At 44.2% G+C, this 22,099-nt stretch overlaps 1 protein-coding gene across 2 annotated transcripts in view; it reads left to right on the forward strand.

Annotated features, from left to right (window-relative positions):
• Positions 1-4,735: 4,735 nt before the first annotated feature.
• The window catches only part of myh10 (myosin, heavy chain 10, non-muscle), a 58,454-nt gene continuing 41,090 nt past the window's right edge, over positions 4,736-22,099 (forward strand). For both annotated transcript variants that reach the window (XM_031563532.2, XM_031563533.2), the window contains exons 1-3: positions 4,736-4,918; positions 7,538-7,910; positions 16,394-16,550. In XM_031563532.2, coding sequence (XP_031419392.1) covers positions 7,566-7,910; positions 16,394-16,550 — 502 coding nt within the window. In that variant the 5' untranslated portion in view covers positions 4,736-4,918; positions 7,538-7,565. The remainder of the gene's footprint in view (positions 4,919-7,537; positions 7,911-16,393; positions 16,551-22,099) is intronic.

Consider the following 22,099-nt stretch of genomic DNA (forward strand, 5'->3'; position numbering starts at 1 on the left):
GCACTAATACAAACTAGCGCCAGTATCCAAGAATCTGTTTTGACACTTCCCTTTTACACACTCAGAAAAGCAAAGATATAAAGTCATCCGTATCACCCACCCTAATTACTACCCAAGTACAATGTGCCTCACATGTTTATGTGAATGACTATGTGTTGGAGCGCATGTGTGTGTGTGAGAATGAAATAGGGAGAGACTATGTGGCTTTGATAGCCTCGCTACTTTGAAAGTGCTAAGAGTTTGTGTATGTTTATTGGTATGTGTGTGTGTGTGTGCTACAATGCCCTCCAGCCTCTCACTGTATGTGATTACAGTCACCAGGTGTATATAAAGGAAGCCCTCTGCATGGGGCTCCTCAGAGGGTTCAGCTAACTTCCTCCAACAGTAAGGCAAGCACAAGCGATCTCTGACAGGTCACTGTCTGGTAATTACAGCATGCGAGGGGAGGACGATTGGATAATTGGTGTCTCTTCTGAGCATCACCCTGTTGCTCTAACCTGTCTCGCTGTCCTCTGCCCTAATGAAGGAGTCTAATTCCACACCGTTCCCCTGTCTTCAAACAGACAGGCCCTACAACCACATGAAGAATGCCTTACTCTCTCTCTCTCTCTCTTCCTCCATCTCCCTCTCTTCCACTCTCTTTCTCTGCTTTTCCATTGGCTTGTCATTATAATTACCATCATTGCTCCAGCAAGCAAACTTTAGACTCCATGCCGTTTCAACTGTAAGCACACAGTACCCAAATGAAAAAAAGACTAACCATAATAAAGAACACACTTCACTACTGTATTGTATTCTGCTCTTTTATCTTAATCAGTAATTAAGGCATGAGTCAGTTCAGGAAGGTCTCATGGTCAACTTCTCAGCCAGCTCACTGCTCAGCTGATTCTTGACATTTACCAGTCCAGTTCAAACACACATGAGGGAAAGCCTTCAAGAAGACCAGTCCAGTTCAAACACACATGAGGGGAAAGCCTTCAAGAAGACCTCCTGCATTTACTCTTTAGGGACTGTATTCTGAATCAATTGTTGTCTTTGCACTAGGAGTTCTAATTCACACTAAAAGTGATTTGTTTAAAGGGAAATCATTTATTTTTTAAACTGGACCAAGTGAGCACCATTGTTGCAAAATCATTTTGATAACAGGCTGATGACATAATTAAAATGGTTTCCGAATTCAAACATCACAGACCACATTTGTTTTTATTGTTCATGTTTTATTGGAGAACATACATGACATCCACAGTTATGTCATAACTGTTTTATGGTGTCATGCTTTTATCAACAGTGTTAGAAGCAAACGACTAGACGATTCAGTAGTGGTGAAGTGGCACTTAGTTGTAAGAGTTGCTCCTAAATCAACCTGTTAGAGCCTAAGTATCTATTGTAGATCTGGGGCGAGATTCTTTTCTGTTGGATGGTTGCCAGCGTGCTGAAACACAAACCTCTTGGGAGTTCAGCTCTAAGCCTCTAGAGTTTCCTTCAGTCTCGTGTCAGTATGTGCTTGCTGAATGTAAAAAAGGTTAGTCTAGGAGTCGAATGTTACATCCCTACTGTTTGTTCGAAGTCATACCCCCCGCCCCCCACACACACACACATATTCATGCATATGTAAAGTGATCAGGTTTTTTCTTGTGATGTGCACCAACCAGTTCACTCCTTTCACTTAGTCTGACTGTTCAAACCAGACCCATACAACACTGTGTGTGTGTGTGTGAGTGTGTATGTGCGTGTGTGAGAGTGTGTATGTGTGTGTGTGAGAGTGTGTATGTGTGTGTGTGTGTGAGTGTGTATGTGTGTGTGAGAGTGTGTGTGTGTGTGTGTGTGTGAGAGTGTGTATGTGTTGCCCCCGGGCAGTCACTGACCTCTGCAAGATAGCATTATTAGAAGTCAGGCAGACCCACAGGGCAGTAATCCTGTGATACAGACATGAGAGATGATGGGGAGGAAACCATTGTCTCTGTTCTACAGGGAAACCTTGTAACAGGGGAAATAAGACATTCACATTGTGTTTCTCCCCCCCAAGAATCAATAACGTTTATCTAGCCCTTTAACAATTTAATCAACCAGGTGGTAGTATTGTGTGTGTATATCACTTAACAACCCACATATACCAAGGGTATACCAAGCACAAATGCTCTTCAGTACAGTTGTACAATTATATAATCTCATATTGCATATGATTTGGGTCATGGAAAGGAGGAAGTATAGTGCTTGTTTCACTGATTTCATTTAGCTTTTTTTTAAACTAAGAGAGCACAGTGCTTCAAGTGAGCATGTTGTATGGTTTAAAGCATAAATACATTTTGTGAAAACATGCATCCTGATGGTTAAATATATATATATATATATACACTGTATATACATGCTCACTAGAAGCACTGTGCTCTCTTAGTTTAAATGTGCACATCCAGAGTTAAAAAAAAAAAAATGTATATATATTTAACCATCAGGATGCTTATGTTTTCACAAAATGTATTTCTAAAAGTCCATCTAATGTGTGTAGAGATTGCATGCCCGTCTGGCTTTCTCTTACATATTTTGAGTATTTTGACTCGCACTGAAAACATTCTGCATCTGCTTCCCCTAAAGCATATAGATCTGCTGGTAGGTCAATTACACTGTGGATTTGGAGGTCATCAGAATTGCATATTACAACAAGACCAGTGCCCATGGATAATGACGGCACAGGCTGCAGACATCTGTGACGCAGGTCAGTCAGTCAACAACAATGGCCAGTCAAGAGGAAATGTGTTGTCCTAGGAGGCTTGATGAGTCATACCCCTATCCACGTCACTCAATAGAGTGGGGAGAGCGCGAGGGGTGGAGAGAGGCACACATAATTAAGACACTGAGAGAGCAACTGTCAAACGTGGTTCATGTACAGCAGAAGAGAATCATAAATAAATAAAAATGCATGCTTCTTATGCAGGACAGTAAACAATAATTTCTGAAATGCATGCATTTCCAACATTATGTCAGTATAAATTACTGGTTCAGCAGACTGCACCAGATTCCCCACCATCCAATGTGTACCACTATGCATTTAGACATTAGGTTTGGACTATCACAATTACAGGTCACTACAATATATGTAATATTGTAGTATGTACATTAACTTTAAAATAACCAAGTGTCATTGCAAATAGAACACTGAAAAGTGTTTCTGATTTATCAATGATGATTTTTTTCAAACTTCTGACTTCTCAGTATTTGATAACCTACCTTGTCATCTTGCAAGCTTCACAACATCATTATACTGACCTCTACTTATGCAGACCAGCAAACAATATTTCTGAGATGCATGCATTTCCAACATTATGTCAGTATAAATTACTGGTTCAGCAGACTGCACCAGATTCCCCACCATCCAATGTGTACCACTATGCATTTAGACATTAGGTTTGGACTATCACAATTACAGGTCACTACACTATATGTAATATTGTAGTATGTACATTAACTTTAAAATAACCAAGTGTCATTGCAAATAGAACACTGAAAAGTGTTTCTGATTTATCAATGATGATTTTTTTTCAAACTTCTGACTTCTCAGTATTTGATAACCTACCTTGCAAGCTTTACATCATTATACTGACCTCTACTGTCAACATGTCCTGTATTACAATATTTTGTGATAGGGTAACGGACAGTAGTATTTTTATTTAGCCAGCACTATTTCTTGTGAAAAAGATTATGTCTAAAATTGCCTAGGCCCACAAATCGAGGGAATAAAGACAACGGAAACACAATCGAAGAGAAAAGTTTTTTTAAACACTGATTGATCCGACCAAAATTGATCCAACTCTTGTTCCTATTTTAGACCAGTAGATGGTGCTATGTCAACGTCAATGAGTAAAATGAACCTGTTCGAAGAAACTTACAGACCTACCTTTCTCCAAACGACGTATTAAAGTTGACAGTAATTGCTTAATTTGGTCACATACACTTAAAAATAATAAACTGAAAAAAAAATACAATATTGTCCAAGCTAATATTGAAATTGGTTAACGTATGAATTCTGGGAATCTTGATGTGCACATGACATGTCAATTCCCCGTGAATGTCATTGATCCACGCACCTCTTGAAAAAAAACTCGTTATTGAGTGTATTCTTTCCTTGCCATTAATGTTAAAAGCATTCGTGATGTAAGCTAACGTCATACTTATATATCTGGACGTTATTCAATGCTTTTCCTTTCAGTATCAAAATAACACAAACGTCAACATGCAAAAATATAGAATATCTGCTAAATTGGGGAGCGTATAGGTTAATTTCAGTTAATTGCAATTTATGGCAACACACTACAATCTAACCAGGAATAAATACATCACATCAAATCTTAGTTTTCTGTTCTACATCGTGGAGCCTACAAGCAAAAGTTCTGAAAACTGTCAGCACACCTTTTCACGTGCTTTCCTTCACAATGCCAGGTCTCAACCAAATATGTTGGGCCACGCGCCGTATGTTCCCACTTTGATGGACATATATCGGTGGCCACTGGCTGATTCCTCCATCACAAAAGTAGCAAATAAAACGTCCTGTTTCTCAGGTACAGGGTAAAAATCTTCGCATCAGCAAGTGGAATACTGAATCCGAGCGGATGATCAATTAAATTATTTGAAGACGATGTATTCCCTAACCAATGGGTTGTGGCTCTGAACGGATACAATCCAATCACAATTCATAGCTAATCAGTGGGTGTGCCTTCAGAGCGCCAAAGAGGCGGGAATAGAAAAAGCGGTATGTGAGTTCGGTTGAGCTGTCTGTTGGTGGGGGTGTATCATTGGTGCAAAAGGAGGACGAAATAAGGGAATATTGGCTGAAATTCTCCGCACTTGGAATACAGTTTTGTCCAGCTGGATATCGGTTTATTCGCCTTAAAAGTTGCACACGTTTTATTACCAAGTGCATCTGGTAAGTTAAGATGGTTTTGGGGTGTTTTTTGCGGAATGTCTCACAAGCTAACGGATTATTTGTCATGACTTTTCAATGATGGAGGAACATAACCTAGCGGGCTAACATTAGCAGGCTAACCGGTTGCTTCAGAATTGATGTTCAGAATTGGTATGCAAAATTTGAATGAAAGTGCTCTTGTTGGTGTTCTTTCTCCAACCAACTATGAATTTCTAAATTAGGTATCCCTTTGAAAACTGCAGATACCATTGTCATGTCAGGTAGCTAGCCAACGTTAAGATGGTTTGGGCCACCCACTTACTGATGATGAGGCGCGTGCAACTCCGTTAGAATAGAAGGCACTTATTTAGCCTGCTAGCTGCCGCAGCATCCATCCTGTCACACTCACTAGTTGGGAAAGATGTCTGTCATGTCATTTAAAAAATATGTATTATACGATTTTGTATCATGACTTATCTGGTCGTTTCGTTGGGCAGATGGGTTCCTAATATTAATTGTTTCAATTACAGCGAACAAGTGGTGTGTAACGTTGTCCTACGTAAGTTGTAGCTAACACAAGTCGGCTAATATTATGACATTAACGGTATTCAGTGCGTTTCGTCAGTTTAGTGAACACTATGTTTTTCCATATCACTGAAAGAGTCTGATACCGTGACTTTATATTTCGACCTGCAGAAGGTCCGACATGGCACTTGTGCTGTGTGCTGTTTCCCCGGCTCGGGATGGCCATTTGCTCTGGCGCACAGTCCTATGATATCGTCCTAGCGGTTTTCAAGGGCTCTGCGCAGGGACGCACAAGCACGTCAGTTAGCTGGGTCAGCTGCACTGATCTCTGCATCCATCGTTCTGACCCACTTTTAGTGTAACCAAGAAACTGGAAATAGGTTACTTTGTTGTAGGAGAGATACGGTCATTTTATAGAGCGATTTTGAAGTTATTGCTTAGTTAACATCCAGCGGTATAAAGTGTCAATGGAAAAAAAATAGACTATTTTGTGTCCATTCATATGGTAACAAGTAACAACTCATGTAGGCCCTATGTAACATAAGTTGGACACACAATTAAGATATTCTTTATTACACTGTATTTCCAGTATAGTGTATAGTGATGTTACCCATCCTTAAGTCTCTGACGCAAATAACATCCCCATTTGGCGTCCTCACTCAGCCTGGTTGTTTACATCGAGAGCAACTTAAATCACCCACCAGTGCCTAGCTAAACTCTTAAACGGTCGACTGATGCAAATGCTTGTAGCGAAATACATTGCACTTTGTGTTTACAAGTGTAGATAGTGTTATTATTGTATTATTACCAAAACCAGGTTCAAGACTCCATTTGGAACTTCATTTGGAACTGATGCAAATGCTTGTAGCGAAATACATTGCACTTTGTGTTTACAAGTGTAGATAGTGTTATTATTGTATTATTACCAAAACCAGGTTCAAGACTCCATTTGGAACTCCATTTGGAACTTTTTGAGAAGTCGAGTTAACACATCCCGGTCGTTTTGCAGCGGTCCCAGAAGTGCTATGTGCATAATGAGATTGTATACAAACTGACATTCAAGTTCCTGGCTGATTTAGGAACAAATTAACGAAAAATTGAGACCTCCGGTTGCCTTTTGGTTAGGAATGATTCATGGAAATTTAAGTGTGTGTTAAAAGACAAAAAATTATATTGTCAGTGAGAGGAACATCATGCTTGGGAATCTGTTCAACAGGAGTGATGAAGAAACCGTGTTTTTGGAGTGTGTTTGAATTTATAAAGTGTCGTCATCAGCATACATCTAAGCACCCTTAATGACCCCTTCACAGTGTATACTGACAGCACATGTGGCAAATGAGCCCATGTCTCCCCTGTTTGACGGGTGCCTGAGGAATTTGACATGAAGCCCTGTGTGGTACTATAAGTGACTGAATCACTAAAGTCTGGTCAGAGATGTGGAGTGCAAATGTGTGTAGGGCCTTTGTTTAGCTGAAAAACAGCTGCTCTTTCTTGTGGCAGATTGAAGCCTTTTTATCTGAGCTTGAAATGACAGCCATATTTATTCACTCTCATTTCAGTCAGTTGTGAAATGTCTCAGGTCTGCTGTGAGATGTGCTTCATGGCCAAAGCATTTAGGGTTTAACTAGAGCAAGTGCTCTGCTGCGGGTTGTTTGCGCAGTGTGTCATCCATTTTCAGGGATTTTTCCGCTAGGAACACATGTCCTTTTGAAATACGTTTCAAGTAAGAACTTACATAATTATTGATTTATAGATGAAGATATTTGTGGAGTCTTTCTGGAGTCTTTCTTTCCAGTAGATTGATATTGTAATTACTTTGAATGCTTACCAGCTTACATCACCCTTTGAAAAGTCTGGAAGGGGAGGGGGAGGTGGGGGGGGGGGGGGCAGTATTCCCATGCTTTAGTGAAATGAAACAACTCATTAAAGTCATTTAAGTGTGAAATGGTTTAGCATGTGTTGTAAATCAAAAATACTTTGATAAGCTTAGGTATTTCAGAGGAATTTTTCCTCTGATTTCAGAAACTTGACCGTTCGAGACCATGGCTTTGCGCTTGTTTTTGACCCCTGGCTGACTGATCCTGCATGACTGTTTCCACTCTCTCCCTCTGCCAGGTGGCCTGTCCTGTCCTGACGAGCAGTGATGGCACAGCGGAGTGGCCAGGAGGACCCAGAGCGGTACCTCTTTGTGGACCGGGCTGTGGTCTACAACCCCGCCACACAGGCCGACTGGACGGCCAAGAAGCTGGTGTGGGTGCCGTCGGAGCGGCACGGTTTCGAGGCGGCCGGCATACGCGAGGAGAAGGGCGACGAGGTGGTGGTGGAGCTGGCAGAGAACGGCAAGAAGGCGATGGTCAACAAGGACGACATCCAGAAGATGAACCCGCCCAAGTTCAGCAAGGTGGAGGACATGGCGGAGCTCACCTGCCTCAACGAGGCCTCCGTGCTAAACAACCTGAAGGAGCGCTACTACTCCGGCCTCATCTACGTGAGTGTCTATCCAAACCCATCTCAGCCTCCTTTCAGATGACTGACACAAAGCAGTTAAAAGCAGAGAGAGAAAAATTAGCTTTAGATCAGGTTTTCATTTCCCAAGAGCCTTTACATGTCCACAGATGTGCTTTGATACGTGTTGGAGATGTTGTAACTGATTACCATCCTTGTTTCTATGAGTTTAAGATGTGATTTGAATCTGTGGTTTAAAAGCAATATGATGTCAACCTGAAATACTACACAGTATTGATGCATTTCATTGTTGCAAAAAACATCAAACCCTTTGCACTGAAATCAGACGAGTGCAATTTCATTACAGTGAATAAAAGACCAGCAGTGTTCAGGTCACAGGTGCTCTGCTTTGGTGTGTCTCACTTCCTCATGGTGACAGACATGCTGCATGTCCAGGTGTTTGAAGGAAACAAAACATTAGTGATCATTGATTGAGGAAACTATAATTCAGGAGGCTGTTCACATTATAAATCTGACAAGCGGTGTCACACAGATCATCTTCTTCTTAGATCATGTCCCTGAAACCCCTTATCCTGTGGTATTAGTGACGTGGAGATGGCACTAATAATGTGCCTCTCCCTTGTGGTCTCGACCTACTTTGTGCTGTTCGTTCCAGGAATAGAGGGAGAGTTTGGTGGTCGCTTGAGACAAGGGAGAATGAAAGAGAGTGTGTGTGAGTGAGAGAGAGAGAGAGAGAGAGAGTGTGAGAGAGAGAGAGAGTGAGAGAGAGAGGGAGTGTGTGTGTGTGAGAGAGAGAGAGAGGGGGGGGGGGTTAGGCAGAGCGGAGTAGAGGTAGAGTGCAGCTGGTTGAGCTCCTCAGCTCGAGTCTGTTCTTTCCTTTCCCTCAGTGCCCAAGAGGGCCTGTGATGAGGTCATGCTGGAATTTCAATGGGGTCCACTCTTTGACATGGTCCTTTGGATGCAGCGGAGGCTTGAGCGTCCAAGTGCCAAAGAGATAATGATCATTTGTCCTATTTGGGTTTCCCTCTCTCTTCTCAGTCTTCCGGACTGTTTATCTGTGTTTCAGACTCGAAAAAGAAATCAAACGCATAATGTGAACGTGCTTTTTTGTCTCCTCTTGGGGGTTGTGCGTCTCTTCGACAGAATTCCCCCCACTGCCCCCTGGCCTCTGGTCAACAAGGACTGTTAACACGCTCGGTTACATTTAAGGAGGGATGCTCCTATGTCTGGGGCTGTTGTCATAGCCACCAACTCAGTGCAAGGAGGAGGCCTTGTCAGGCGGTGCTTCCCTGAGCTGCATGCCGCTCAGCCTTGGGCTGATTTAGTTGGAAAGCTCCAGGCTGCACTATGGCCACTGATGCACTATGGCCACTGCTGATGCTGCAAGGCTGAGCTCCAGGTGGCGGCTCTGGTCCGTCTGGCCTCCTCCTGATTGGGGGTAATCAGCTGCAGAGGCTCGTGCTGAGTCACACACCGGTCCCGCCGCCATAATGGGGCCTTTGTGTGCGCTGATGAGCCACAGCTGTCCTTGAATATCTGGCATACTTCAATGCGGAGCTCAAAAAAACGCTGCCCCTTGATTAAAAAATAACTTCATGCCAAGTGACTGGGTGCCATGGTCCCTAATCTAGGTCCCCATCTGCAGCCCTCTGCGTGGACCAGTCAAAGGCTCCTGCTTGAGAGCTGTGCGTGGACCAGTCAAAGGCTCCTGCTTGAGAGCTGTGCATGGACCAGTCAAAGGCTCCTGCTTGAGAGCTGTGCGTGGACCAGTCAAAGGCTCCTGCTTGAGAGCTGTGCGTGGACCAGTCAAAGGCTCCTGCTTGAGAGCTGTGCGTGGACCAGTCAAAGGCTCCTGCTTGAGAGCTGTGCGTGGACCAGTCAAAGGCTCCTGCTTGAGAGCTGTGCGTGGACCAGTCAAAGGCTCCTGCTTGAGAGCTGTGCGTGGACCAGTCAAAGGCTCATGCTTGAGAGCTGTGCTCAACTGACATGTGAAATGTGCATTATGTCAAGCATCCCCAGTATTAAAGGTGCTTCGCAGATTGTTGCAGAAACATATAAGGGATTGCAAGAGCTTCAGTGGTCTTTGTGGCCCGTGCACACTTCACAGCAGACAAAGTGTGAAATAAACGTTAGGTAACTATCTGCTAAGAGCTTTGAACTATCATGATGTTGGCATGTCTCTTTAGAGCATCGGTTCCCAAACTGGGGTACGCGTACCCCCAGGGGTACGCAAAGTGGTTCAGGGGGTACGCGGGGAGAAAATTTCCGCGATAACAGAAAACGGACGGAATTCGCAGAATGTACCGTTTGAAACAGAATTGCAACTTTCAGACGGAAACATCATTTTGTGCATCAAAATTGCCCAAATTCCCCTGTATTTTGCCCTGCAAGGCTGTATTTCTTTCTTATAAACACAACAATGATCGCAACGATGAACAAGCATTAATTAGAAAACAAAACCACTGAGAAAATGTCACGTCTGTGCTGATCGCCTGCAAATAATGTTTTTTTAGTCTTCTGTTCTGTTGTTGGCTGGCAAACAACAACCTTAGAAGGTTTGGGTCACTTGTGGCACATATTATTCACTCATTTTAAGCCATCAATCTACCTCTGGGTGAACAAAATGAGCCGAAATGGATTAAAACGGAATGAAAGTAAAAGGTGAAAAGGAAAACTTTGTCTGAAGGGGTACGGGACTGTACAAAGTTTGGGAACCACTGCTTTAGAGGGATGCCAGTGAACGCCAAAATGGACAGTTCTTCATGTGGTAGTGTTTACATTTAGCAGAAATTAAAGACCTTTGAAGTTTCTCCATAAAATAATACAAAGAAGAATGTCTCTAGTGAATGCTTCTTTGATTTAGTCATACATATATTACGACATATAATTCAAATGGATTTTAAAATAACATGTATGTGTGAGTTTCAGATAGAAGCATTCAGTCATTAAGTTCCATTAAAATGTGTACCTACTACCTAGGCGTATAGCAAATTATTATATTATATTATATTTATTTATTTGATTCTAAACTGTTGTGTTGTACATTTCTGTGTAAGTACATTGAGAGCCACTAAACCAAATCCCTTGAATGTGTAAACTTACTTGGCCAATAAACACGATTCTGATTCTGATTCTGATTCTGATTCTGATTCTGATTCTGATTCTGATAGCACCACCACTGTTGAGGCTATTCATTTGTTCTTTCTGTTAAACATATAGGCATATTAACATCAGCCACTGCCCACTTGGTGGTTGGTTAGGAAGGTGCGTGTATTGTTTAAGTAGCAGTAAAGACTGTATCATGAAACTGTCTGAAAAAAGTATGACTAAGACATTGTCTAAAATTTCACTAAATGTCAAACGGAAGTCCACTGACTAAATCTTGACTAAAACAAAACAAAAAATCCAGCTACTTAAAACCAACTACAATGTTCCGTGAACGGCTAACACTAAAACTACATTTAAAATTCCTGTTTAAAATCAACACTGCTGTCATTATTCTTTCCTCTGGTTATCGTCTCGTCCAGAGCAATGTGATCCCTGATGGAGGCACATGATAGAGATAAGATCACTTCTGAGATCGATTGCACTGTCTATTGCTGCTTGCTGATTTAGTGAGTCTTGCTTTTAGTCCTGCTGGCTCTAAGAGTCGGTTGAAAGGGATGGGATGTCACTTTCCATGCAGCCCTCCCACTCTTGTCCTTCAGCAGAGAGGCTGAGTGGGCAGAGAGGCACACACACACACACACACACACACACACACACACACACACACACACACACACACACACACACACACACACACACACACACACACACACACACACACACACACACACAAACTCACACACACACACACACACACACACACAGACACGCAGAGAGGCTGACCCACCGCCGCCACGTCCATGACTCAGCCCTGAGCGTTGCACAGAAGAACCTTCCGGAAAATTATCGTTTTTTCTACCTCTGTGCTTTCCTTGAGGCTATAATCGTACCCAATAGGAAGCTGTCTTTCAGGGTCTCTAGAATAGATACCACGCAGATCATGGCAACCTTAACAGTGGACATGTCCTTGGTTAGAAATTGTAGTGTTGGGATTTCACAGAAATGGGATGCACAAGGTAACGTATCCTTGGAGTTTACTGTGGTTCATACACAGACGAGAATCTCATCAAAGCTTGCCTTCCTCTGAGCTCTGCTTGGGGTGTGGCCTGCACACACACACACACACACACACACACACACACACACACACACACACACACACACACACAGAGAGACACAGACACACACACACACGCACACACACACACACACACACACACACACAGAGAGACACACACACACACACACACACACACACACACACACAGAGAGACACAGACACACACACACACACGCACACACACACACACACACACACACACACACACACATACACACGCACACGCACACACAGACACACGCACACGCGCACACGCACACGCGCACACGTACACGTACACATACACATACACACACACACACACACACACAAACACACACACACACACACACACACACACACACACACACACACACAGAGAGAGACACAGACACACACACACACACACACACACACACACACACACACACACACACACACACAGAGAGACACAGACACACACACACACACACACACACACACACACACACACACACACACAGAGACACAGACACACACACACACACACACACACACACAAACACACACACACACAAACACACACACACACACACACACACACACACACATACACACATACACACTCACACACACACACACACACACACACACACACACACACACACACACACACACACACACACACAGTGTGTGTGGGAAGAGCTGTGAACTCAAATGGTGCTGAATTCACAGCCTCCCACTCCTCAGCCCAGAACGAGTGTGTGAGACAGCTTACTGACCATCTCTTTGTTCCCAACCCTTTATACATAGGACATGCATATTTGATCCCTTTTGAACTTGAATTGATTCACATGAAGTCCACTGAACACAGATAAAACCAAACCAGCCCTTTTTTCTCTTCCTGAAAACATTTCCCTTTTTGTTTTGCCCGCTCTGAGAAAGACGCCCAATGTGGTTGCTAAGCTGGACTTGGCTGTGAGGAGCGTTTGGACATGACTGCTGCACTGGGCACCAGATCAACTGTGTTAGAGGCCCTGGTCCCTCTGCGCTCTTCCGGTTCCCCTGGCAGAGGTCCCCACTCCCAGCAGCGCTCCTGTGGGCACAAGGCCAGCCGGGTTGGGCAGGAGGGTTGATGGTGGGGGTTAAGGCAGGGCGCTCTCTTATCCCCACTCTAGCCTGTTAGGGGGGGGGGCTTTGCCAGGGCGTGCCAGCTGAGTCATCCCCGCTCCCCACGTACCCCAGCAGGCCGCTGATCCGTCTGCCTGGCGCCTTGCCCATTTCAGGGCAGGGACACAGATACACCACCCAAAACCCCCACCCCTACGGGCAGAACAGTAGGGGTTCCCCTCGCAGCATCTGCAGCAGTAATGCACTGTCCACACTCCCCTGGGTCCATACTCCCCTCTAAAGATGGGGTTTGGACATCTTTCTAATTTGATGCAGCCCACTGCCAGGTCGTGCATTTTTCATTACTCGCACTGTGGAGTCTCGCTCGGTGTTTAACATCAGATCCCACATAATGTGCAGAGCTGCAGAATGATAATGCCCACGCGCCCTGTCTGTCACCTTGCCCCTTCAGAGGTGAAGTGAGGTAACCTAAAACAGAATTTAGCCACTGAGCCGTAACACTGCTATATCATTTTTGAGGTTAGATGGGAGATTTACGCTGTCAGGCTTTGCCTTCAGAGGTGTGGTGTGTTTTCATCCCAGGATGGTGGTGTTTACACAATTGATTCATTAGATGAACCTTATAAACCTCACATGAAAAGAGGCTACATTTCATTCATTCTAGCAAAAAATATAACATTGCATCATAGGCCTCACTGCACAGTGATTGCAGTGATTTTGTGAAACCTCACCAAAAATATGATCCTAGTCTGATGATCTGGATTTGGGGCGAAGCTGCACTTTCGTTCATACGATCACCAGTAATTGAAGCTGCAGATCGGATGCGTGTGCGCGCTGGTTTTAGGTGGAGTGTCGCCGTGTTTGCTCTGGTCCCTGCGGGGGGGGTTGGAGGGGGGGGGTGGCCGATTGAGAGAGCCGCCCCCGTACGGCGAGACGGAACCCGTGATGGGCGCTGTGGGATCTCTGCAGGACCCCGTGGCTGCCCCCCGCATGCCTGCGCCACTCATCCATTGTCCCAGCTTAGCAACTAGGTTAGCCCCCCCGCACCCCCGCACCCCCGCACCCCCGCCCCCCCGCACCCCTGCGCAGCACAGACAGCATAATTACTGGAATGTAGTGACATAGCCAGGCAGGGTGAGAGGGGGTTGGATACGGGCTGTTGACCCCGGTTCCCTTCCTACACACACACACACACACACACACACACACACACACACACACACACACACACACACACACACACACACACACACACACTCACACACACACTCACACACACACACACACACACACACGCACACACGCACACACACACACACACACACACACACATTCACCTCCCCCCACCCTTCTGCTCCAGCTAGTGGAGAGCCCACCCGGCAGACAGACAGGGATTAGCCCTCTCCCAACCTGCCCTCTGCCCTGTCTGCCGGGTGTCCCGCTGCCGGTCACAGACAGCCCAGTGCAGCTGGCTCATTACTCTTAAGCAATGACATCCTGTAAAAACAGGGAGAAACTGACAAAAACCCTTAGACCATACTAATATTTATTAGAATGAGAGCGAGAGGAAGTGTCTCCAGCTGTCCCATTTCATATGAAAAGAAAATGTCATCATCGACCACAGCTTAGCCAAAGCCAGTCAAACTGGGACATAAGCTGACATTCCCGTCAGATCTGCTGTCATGGTATTTAGATTTTTTTCTTTTCTTTAACTGGCTGACTAGAGCATTAAGACAGGAGGTCATCCTGTCTCCCTGTGTGTGTGTGTGTGTGTGTGTGTGTGTGTGTGTGTGTGTGTGTGTGTATATGTGTGTGTGTGTGTGCGTGTGTTTATATATGTGTGTGTGTGTGTGTGTGTGTGTGTGTGTGTGTGTGTGTGTGTGTGTATGTGTGTTTGTGAGTGTGTATGTGTGTGTGTGTGTGTGTGTGTGTATGTGTGTGTGTGTTTGTGAGTGTGTATATATGTGTGTGTGTGTGTGTGTGTGTGTGTTTATATATGTGTGTGTGTTTGTGTGTGTTTGTGTGTGTGTGTGTGTATATATATGTGTGTGTGTGTGTGTGTGTGTGTGGGAACAGCTGCCTCTCAGCTGGGCAGGATGTAAACCCGCAGGGGTGGATCTTGGGGCAGCACTGAAGATCAAATCAGAATAATATACCGATATGTAAATCATAATAAATAAGCTCACGTTTACACTGGATAAACAAGAGTGAAAAGAAATATGGAGGGGATATGACTTCATCCAGTATACTGCGTTTAACAAGTTTACTACACACACACACACACACATGTTGTGAGGCCTTGTTCGTGTTGAGCAGTACGCATCGGTTTTGACAAGTCGGGATCAGTATCATGACTCAAACAACGGTATTGGGTTTTGTAATGCTAAGGTAACCAAAGCATCTTGCATCTTCGACTGGAGACGGCGTAGTGTGTCTGATCCATTGGGTTTTGTCACCAGTTAATTGTGGATGGGTTTAATTTGAGCACTGGCCACTGCAGTATACATCAGTGACATAACACTAATGGTACTCTTGTAAAAGGTCAGCGCAAGACACTCTATTAGCGTTGCGCTATTAGAGACGATTTATTGGCGAATGAAAGGTCATTATTATTTTGAAGGTAACATAACTTATAACGTTAGGTCTTCTGCAGCAGCTTAGTATAGGCTACTCAAGCAGAATTAGCAGCAAAGCTTCAGTCAACTGATCTTAGTATAGGCTGCTCTTATTAGCAGCAAAGCTTCAGTCAACTGATTCATGACTTTAGAAATCGGGCCATTGACTGGTTCATAGTACATTTAGATTGATCCAGGGGTCTGCATACCGATGCAGTTGCATCTTTAACGTTTAAACCTGTTACAAGTTTGTATCATTGAATCGTTACACTCCTAATCAGCAGGTTTTCTCCGTCTCTAATCACCGTAAAGGGATTGATTCACTGGTGATTTATGACCAGCCTGCAAGAAGTTGAATCAGAGGCTTATCTGCATTATGCAGCATAGGCCGCAACAAATTCATCCCTCTTTGACTACCTAACAAGGATGGTATAGATTACCTGTTCACACGGCAGCTCTTGTTCAGAATATTATGTACTGTGTGTGTTACACCCTCTCCTTAAGAAACTCAACTGAGATTGGACTGGTAATTCATATCTTTTGTGTTTTTCTGTGTTCCTTCTTTTTCAACAGACATATTCGGGACTTTTTTGTGTCGTCATAAACCCCTACAAAAACCTCCCCATATACTCCGAGAACATCATCGAGATGTACCGGGGCAAAAAGAGGCACGAAATGCCCCCACACATCTATGCCATCTCAGAGTCAGCCTACAGATGTATGCTCCAAGGTAAGAAAAGAAGACTTCACTCCTAGGCACATATGTTGATTATAGTAAATATTGATGTATTTATGTATTTTTAATAGTCCAAATAATGTAATAATTGCAGATGTATGCTCCAAGGTAAGAAAAGAAGACATCACTCCTAGCCTCATTGTACTCAGTTATATACATACAGTACCAGTCAAAAGTTTGGACACACCTTCTCATTTTTTTGAGAAGATTTTTCTTTACTTTTATTATTTTCTACATGGTAGATACAACTTTTTTTGTTTAGTACATCATTCCATATGTGTTCGTTCATAGTTTAAATGTCTTCAGTATAAATCTACAATGTAGAAAATAATAAAAGTAAAGAAAACACTTCTCCAAAAAATTAAAGGTGTGTCCAAACTTTTGACTGGTACTGTACATATGTTGATTATAGTAAATATTGATGTATTTCTTGATGCAAGTCCAAATAATGCAATAATTGCAGTGTGAAAATATGCGTATTTGTACCAATGTGAAGAAGCGAACGAAGTGGTGCAGGAGAAGAGCAACAGGCAGGGACAGAGCAAGTGGTGCAGGAGAAGAGCAACAGGCAGGGACAGAGCAGAGCTTCTTCACAGTGCTTTTGAAAAGAGGGGAAAGTGAGGCGGTGAATCCTCAGACACAGGTGTGTGTGTGTGTGTGTGTGTGTGGCTCTGGACGGGAACGGGACACACCAAACAGTACTCGAGCGTTACTTAATTAAGTGACATAATCAGCATGGAGCAAATTATCCACGGTTCTCTATTCGCTTTTGGTAAATTCTCCAATTTCCCACCTTCCATCATGAAACCATCGACCACTGCGGTGAGCTTGCATGTTTTTAATTAGGCTACCTTAGTGAAACATGCCAGGTTTCACTCTCACTCATAAAAGTGGTTTTATTGTCGTGAAATGATTGAAAAGGATCAGCATTCACTTTCAACAGCAAGAGCTCACAAATTATCCATGGTTTACTAATGGAAACCATGGTTCAAACCAAAGCTTTATTTTATATATCGCAGGCAATCAAAACCGTAATGGCTTATTTCTGAATTTTGACCAATTCGGTTTAGTTGTTTTGGCTGGCCTTTTAAAGTAATTTAGTATCAGATGACACAAAAGACGTGGAGGAGTAAACCATTTATTTCCCGAGGACTTGCTTCGATTTCGTTGTTTATTTTTCCACCTTCGAGAGATAAATTAATTTCACAAGCGTTGTCTGGAATGCAGGGGTATGCGTGGAAACTGTTAGTGAGAGGGGGGGGGGGGGGGGCATTTTTTTCCACGGTGTATTACGAAGAGCTTTTCACATTCAAGATCCAGCAGCACTCACTTGAGTTATGCTCCTTTGGCCAGAGAGACTGAGATGTAAAGTCTGTCTCTCCAGAGGAAGCAGCCCACGTGCGGGTACAGAAGAGATTTGGCTCTGGCGCCACTGATCCTATGGGTCTTACCTCCGTGCCAGTGGACATGCGTTTTCTGGGCACTTGACTCCTGGCTAGTGCCGCCCATTTGTTGCAGATGGATTTTGCATCTATCTTTTTTTTCCCATATCAGATTTCCGGACAGATATGCAGTAAAATGCACGGTGTAAATTGGTTTCTTAAAGACCATTAGGCTAGATATATTTGCCTGGTGTCATTTTGCAATACGTTTGGAGAAAAGAAGTGTTTTAATATCTTGCCCTTGTCAACATGGAAAGCTCGGCCTGTCTCCACCACTGCAGGCCGTTCCTCATATAACCCCCCACATTCATCGTGAACAAATGGAGCTTTTTCTGGCTGCTTCCTGTGTGTGTTTTCTTTTCACTGGTTCCCTTCCCTCTCTTCGCCATCTTTACTTAGGGGGGGGGTGCAGACAGGGGGGGTGGTCTTTTGAGTGCGGAAGAACCAGTTCTGGACGTTGAATATCATTGCCAAGGCAGGCACAACACTACTACTGAGATGCCCTGTAGAAAGTGGCCTTGGCGATGTCCTGGGATATGGAATGTTCTCTCCAGCCATCACAGAGATATTTTTTGATTGTATGCGGTCGGACATGGGAATGCATGTGAAATGTTTTCTTTGAGGAGCTGCTGGAAGAGCCTTAAAGGGCTTAGTGGGTCCACACAAGCCAGAGGCAGGCCAATGGTGACCTGCATTGTGGAGCACAAAGGGGCTTTTGTAATAATAGAGGGGGGGCTGGGGTGGGGGGGGGCTGTGGTGCTCTTGGGCGCCTTGCAACACCCGACTCGGACACAGAGAGCCTGCTGATGGCCTCAGCTTACACACTCCCCACACCAGTGGTGTCCAGCACCCAGGTAGTCATGATAACGTGGAGTATTGTGTATAAAAAGGCTGACTATCGCCTTCTGCAGCTACATCCTCTTGGAGCTGTGTTTTATTTTGAGGCAGAGAGTGGTATTGACAATCAATCTTTTGTCTGAAGGCCACCTCACATGGCCCCTCAAACATAGTCGTCCCCCCCCCCCCCCCCCACCCACCCACACAGCACCCTATCACACCAGCCAGCCTTAAACATTCAAGCTAAACCTGCTGTTTAGCTTGAAGCAAACCACTAACATGATTCACTCATTCACTAAATATCAAGCGGTATATAGATTAAGAAATGTGAAGTTCCACAATTTTTCGACAGTTGTGTTACTCAAAATCTGCCACACTGGCCACAGCTTGCAATGCAAGCACAACACCAACCCCTCTAATGAACCGCTGAGGGACGCCAGGTCTTGCCGAGGAGATCATTTTAGCTTGGCTCAGATGCCACTCTGGGTCCAGATGGGCCAATAAATGAGGTGTAACGTTTACAAAGAGAGGCTGTGCAGTTCACCCCCCTCCCTGGCTTGACCTCCACCACCTAAAAACCAGACACCAACATCTGCTATTAATTACACTGTCAGATACTTTGCTATAATATGTCCCCATGGGCTGTTGACAGCATGCATGAAAGGGCTAATTTTAACACCACAAACCACATGTGTAGCCAAGCTGTCCTGTGCCCAGTGTTTATTTGCACTACGCTTAGCCAGTGTAGTAGGCAGTAGGGGTGGGAAAAAAAATCGATTCTTCGATTTCTCTCGATTCTCTCTAGAACGATTCAGAAAAGTTCATTTTTTTACACATCCATTTTGTGTTGAAATGCAAGCTGCATCGATTATTGCATTGTTCATTGAAAGTCATCATTTTGACAAGGAAAAGCTTTTTCTCTAAAAAAAAAAATAGAGAAAGTAATTAATCTGTTGATTTTCTTTAATTATCAAACACAAAGTAGGAAGTGATTTGAGACTCTGAGTAGCAAACTCAAATGTTTTAAAAATCGACATGCATCGATAATCGTTTTATCGGTTTAGAATCGATAATCGGTTTAGAATCGAATCGTTGACCACTGAATCGGAATCGAATCGAATCGTGAGGTGCCAAGAGATTCCCACCCCTAGTAGGCAGTGCCAAGCGAAGGTTTCCAGCTTAGTGGTGTATCTCCTTATTGTTATAGATTCTGATAGTCCTGAGTATGATCCTGAAACGTTAGGGCCAGGTTTAATGGTCTTTTAGTCCATGCTCTTTATTGCTGGTGCATTGCAGATGCAGCACAATGTGTTTCTGCCTACTGACTTTTCCAACCTTCACACTGTGGTCGGATCTCTCAAAAGAATGTGTTTTGTGTGTGATATAGTCGGCGTCAATGCTCACTGTGGGAAGCTCTGCAGTCCTTTTTTTCACCTGGTACCAATAGAAGCTTTGATGAGTAATAATGCTCTTTGTTAGCGTGTTCTTTTGAACCGAATCCAGGGCTTTGCCTTCAGGCTTTCATCTGTCCTTAAAGCAGCGGAACTCACAGGGCCCAGTGAGATTACACTGCAAGAGACCTGCTCCATTTTAGAGGGACCGCAAGAGGAACCTCAAAAGACTTTTCAGACAGATTTTATACACTTTTTTTTTCAGGTGCTGCTTCTTCAATATCCCATTGTGGAGATAAGACTGGAGTAATCAGATTGAGAACCGTGATACGATCTTTGGATTTGACTTTGCATTTTTCCTCTGCCTTTTCAATGAACTGCTCTGGTTGAGTTTATTGCAATGCAGTGGGCTGGATTCTGCTCGACTGTGCTGGAGTTTGACTCAGTCCCCATCTCATTTACTGAAACCTTTCCCCCACCACAACATCCAGAGTTTTGGCGAGTCCTTGGAGACAGAGTGTAGCTATTTGAGACAAGCGACGGTGACCTTCTGAGTGACTTGTTTATTTGCCCCGCGGCCTGCGGCAGACCTGCCACACTGCAGCTTGTCTACTGGGATCAGACCCCAGCTGCCCTCCTGCTGCGCCTCCCACATCCTCCTCCCGTCACCCTCTCCCACATCCTCCTCCCGTTACTCCCGTCACCCTCTCCCGTCGCTCCGCGTTCCTCCTTTTGAAATGCTGTTCCATCTCACCTTCGCTCACATCCCACCATGCGCCACAACAAATGTAGATGTTTTGGGGTTTTGTTCTTCTCCTCCCAGATGTTGCTATGTCTGCTGTACTGTGTTAAACCTTTCTGATGCATTCTGGCTGAGCACCTCTTAGCCATGGAACTGGTTTGTGACATCAGAGGGCTTCATGTGAATTCATGTGATTGCTGTCATATAACAGATGAATACGTTTTCAGGGGTTAATGCACAAGACAAGAGACACAGATTCACAAGTTTAAACCCCAGAGAAGTCTAAAGATTCAGGACTTTGTGCAAAGAAATGAAACCAGATTATTTCAATTAATTGGATTAACACAGATGAAACTAGATCAGCAGCAAGTTTCTGTTTGGTTAAACCAAGACATCTTTTGTACCACAATTTGTAATCGTGATTGTGAGCATAGTGTCCTCCTGAGGTCCCATAAACGTCTCTTGCTCCCATATTCTCCGTCAAACCATCCATGCCACAAGAGTTCCCAGTGACACTCCAGACAGTCTCAGAGCCGTGTGTGTATGATCAATGACATAACAGTTTGACTGACCGCATTCCAGATTCCTGCCTGGCGCAGTTGGGACAGCTGGGTTCATCTTTTAGATTGTGACTCTTCATCCGAACATTCTTCAGCTCGGTCTGTTCTTCATCCGAACATTCATCAGAGCAGCGCTCAGCCTGTTCTACCCAGTGTGGGAATTCTGGCATCTCCTGGCATCTTTCTCTCTCTACAGAGATCTGATTTATTTTGACCTTGCTCCTTGGGTTCGTCCTCTTTAACTTGAAACTGTTTTGTCACCTGTGGTTTTGTCATGATGTATTATTTTGCATACAACATTATGGATGAGACTTTCAGCGCTGTGCAAATATGTAGGCTATTTATGTATATTACGACTGCGGAGAGGCTTTTCGATCACTGTATTTTTCATGGACTTAACGGGAGTGAACTAGTCAACTGTCAGCCTTTGAATCCTCCTTGAAGAGTTTGGGATTTTTGTCCGACAGATGCTTGGCCTGGTTTGACCGGTTGCCCTCCTTTGCGAGACACCCTTTAGACACAGCGGTGCTGCTGTGTTAGGGGCTCGCCTTCATAGCCAAAATATCTCCAT

Source organism: Clupea harengus, chromosome 26 (genome assembly GCF_900700415.2).
Source record: "Clupea harengus chromosome 26, Ch_v2.0.2, whole genome shotgun sequence".
Classification (NCBI taxonomy): domain Eukaryota; kingdom Metazoa; phylum Chordata; class Actinopteri; order Clupeiformes; family Clupeidae; genus Clupea; species Clupea harengus.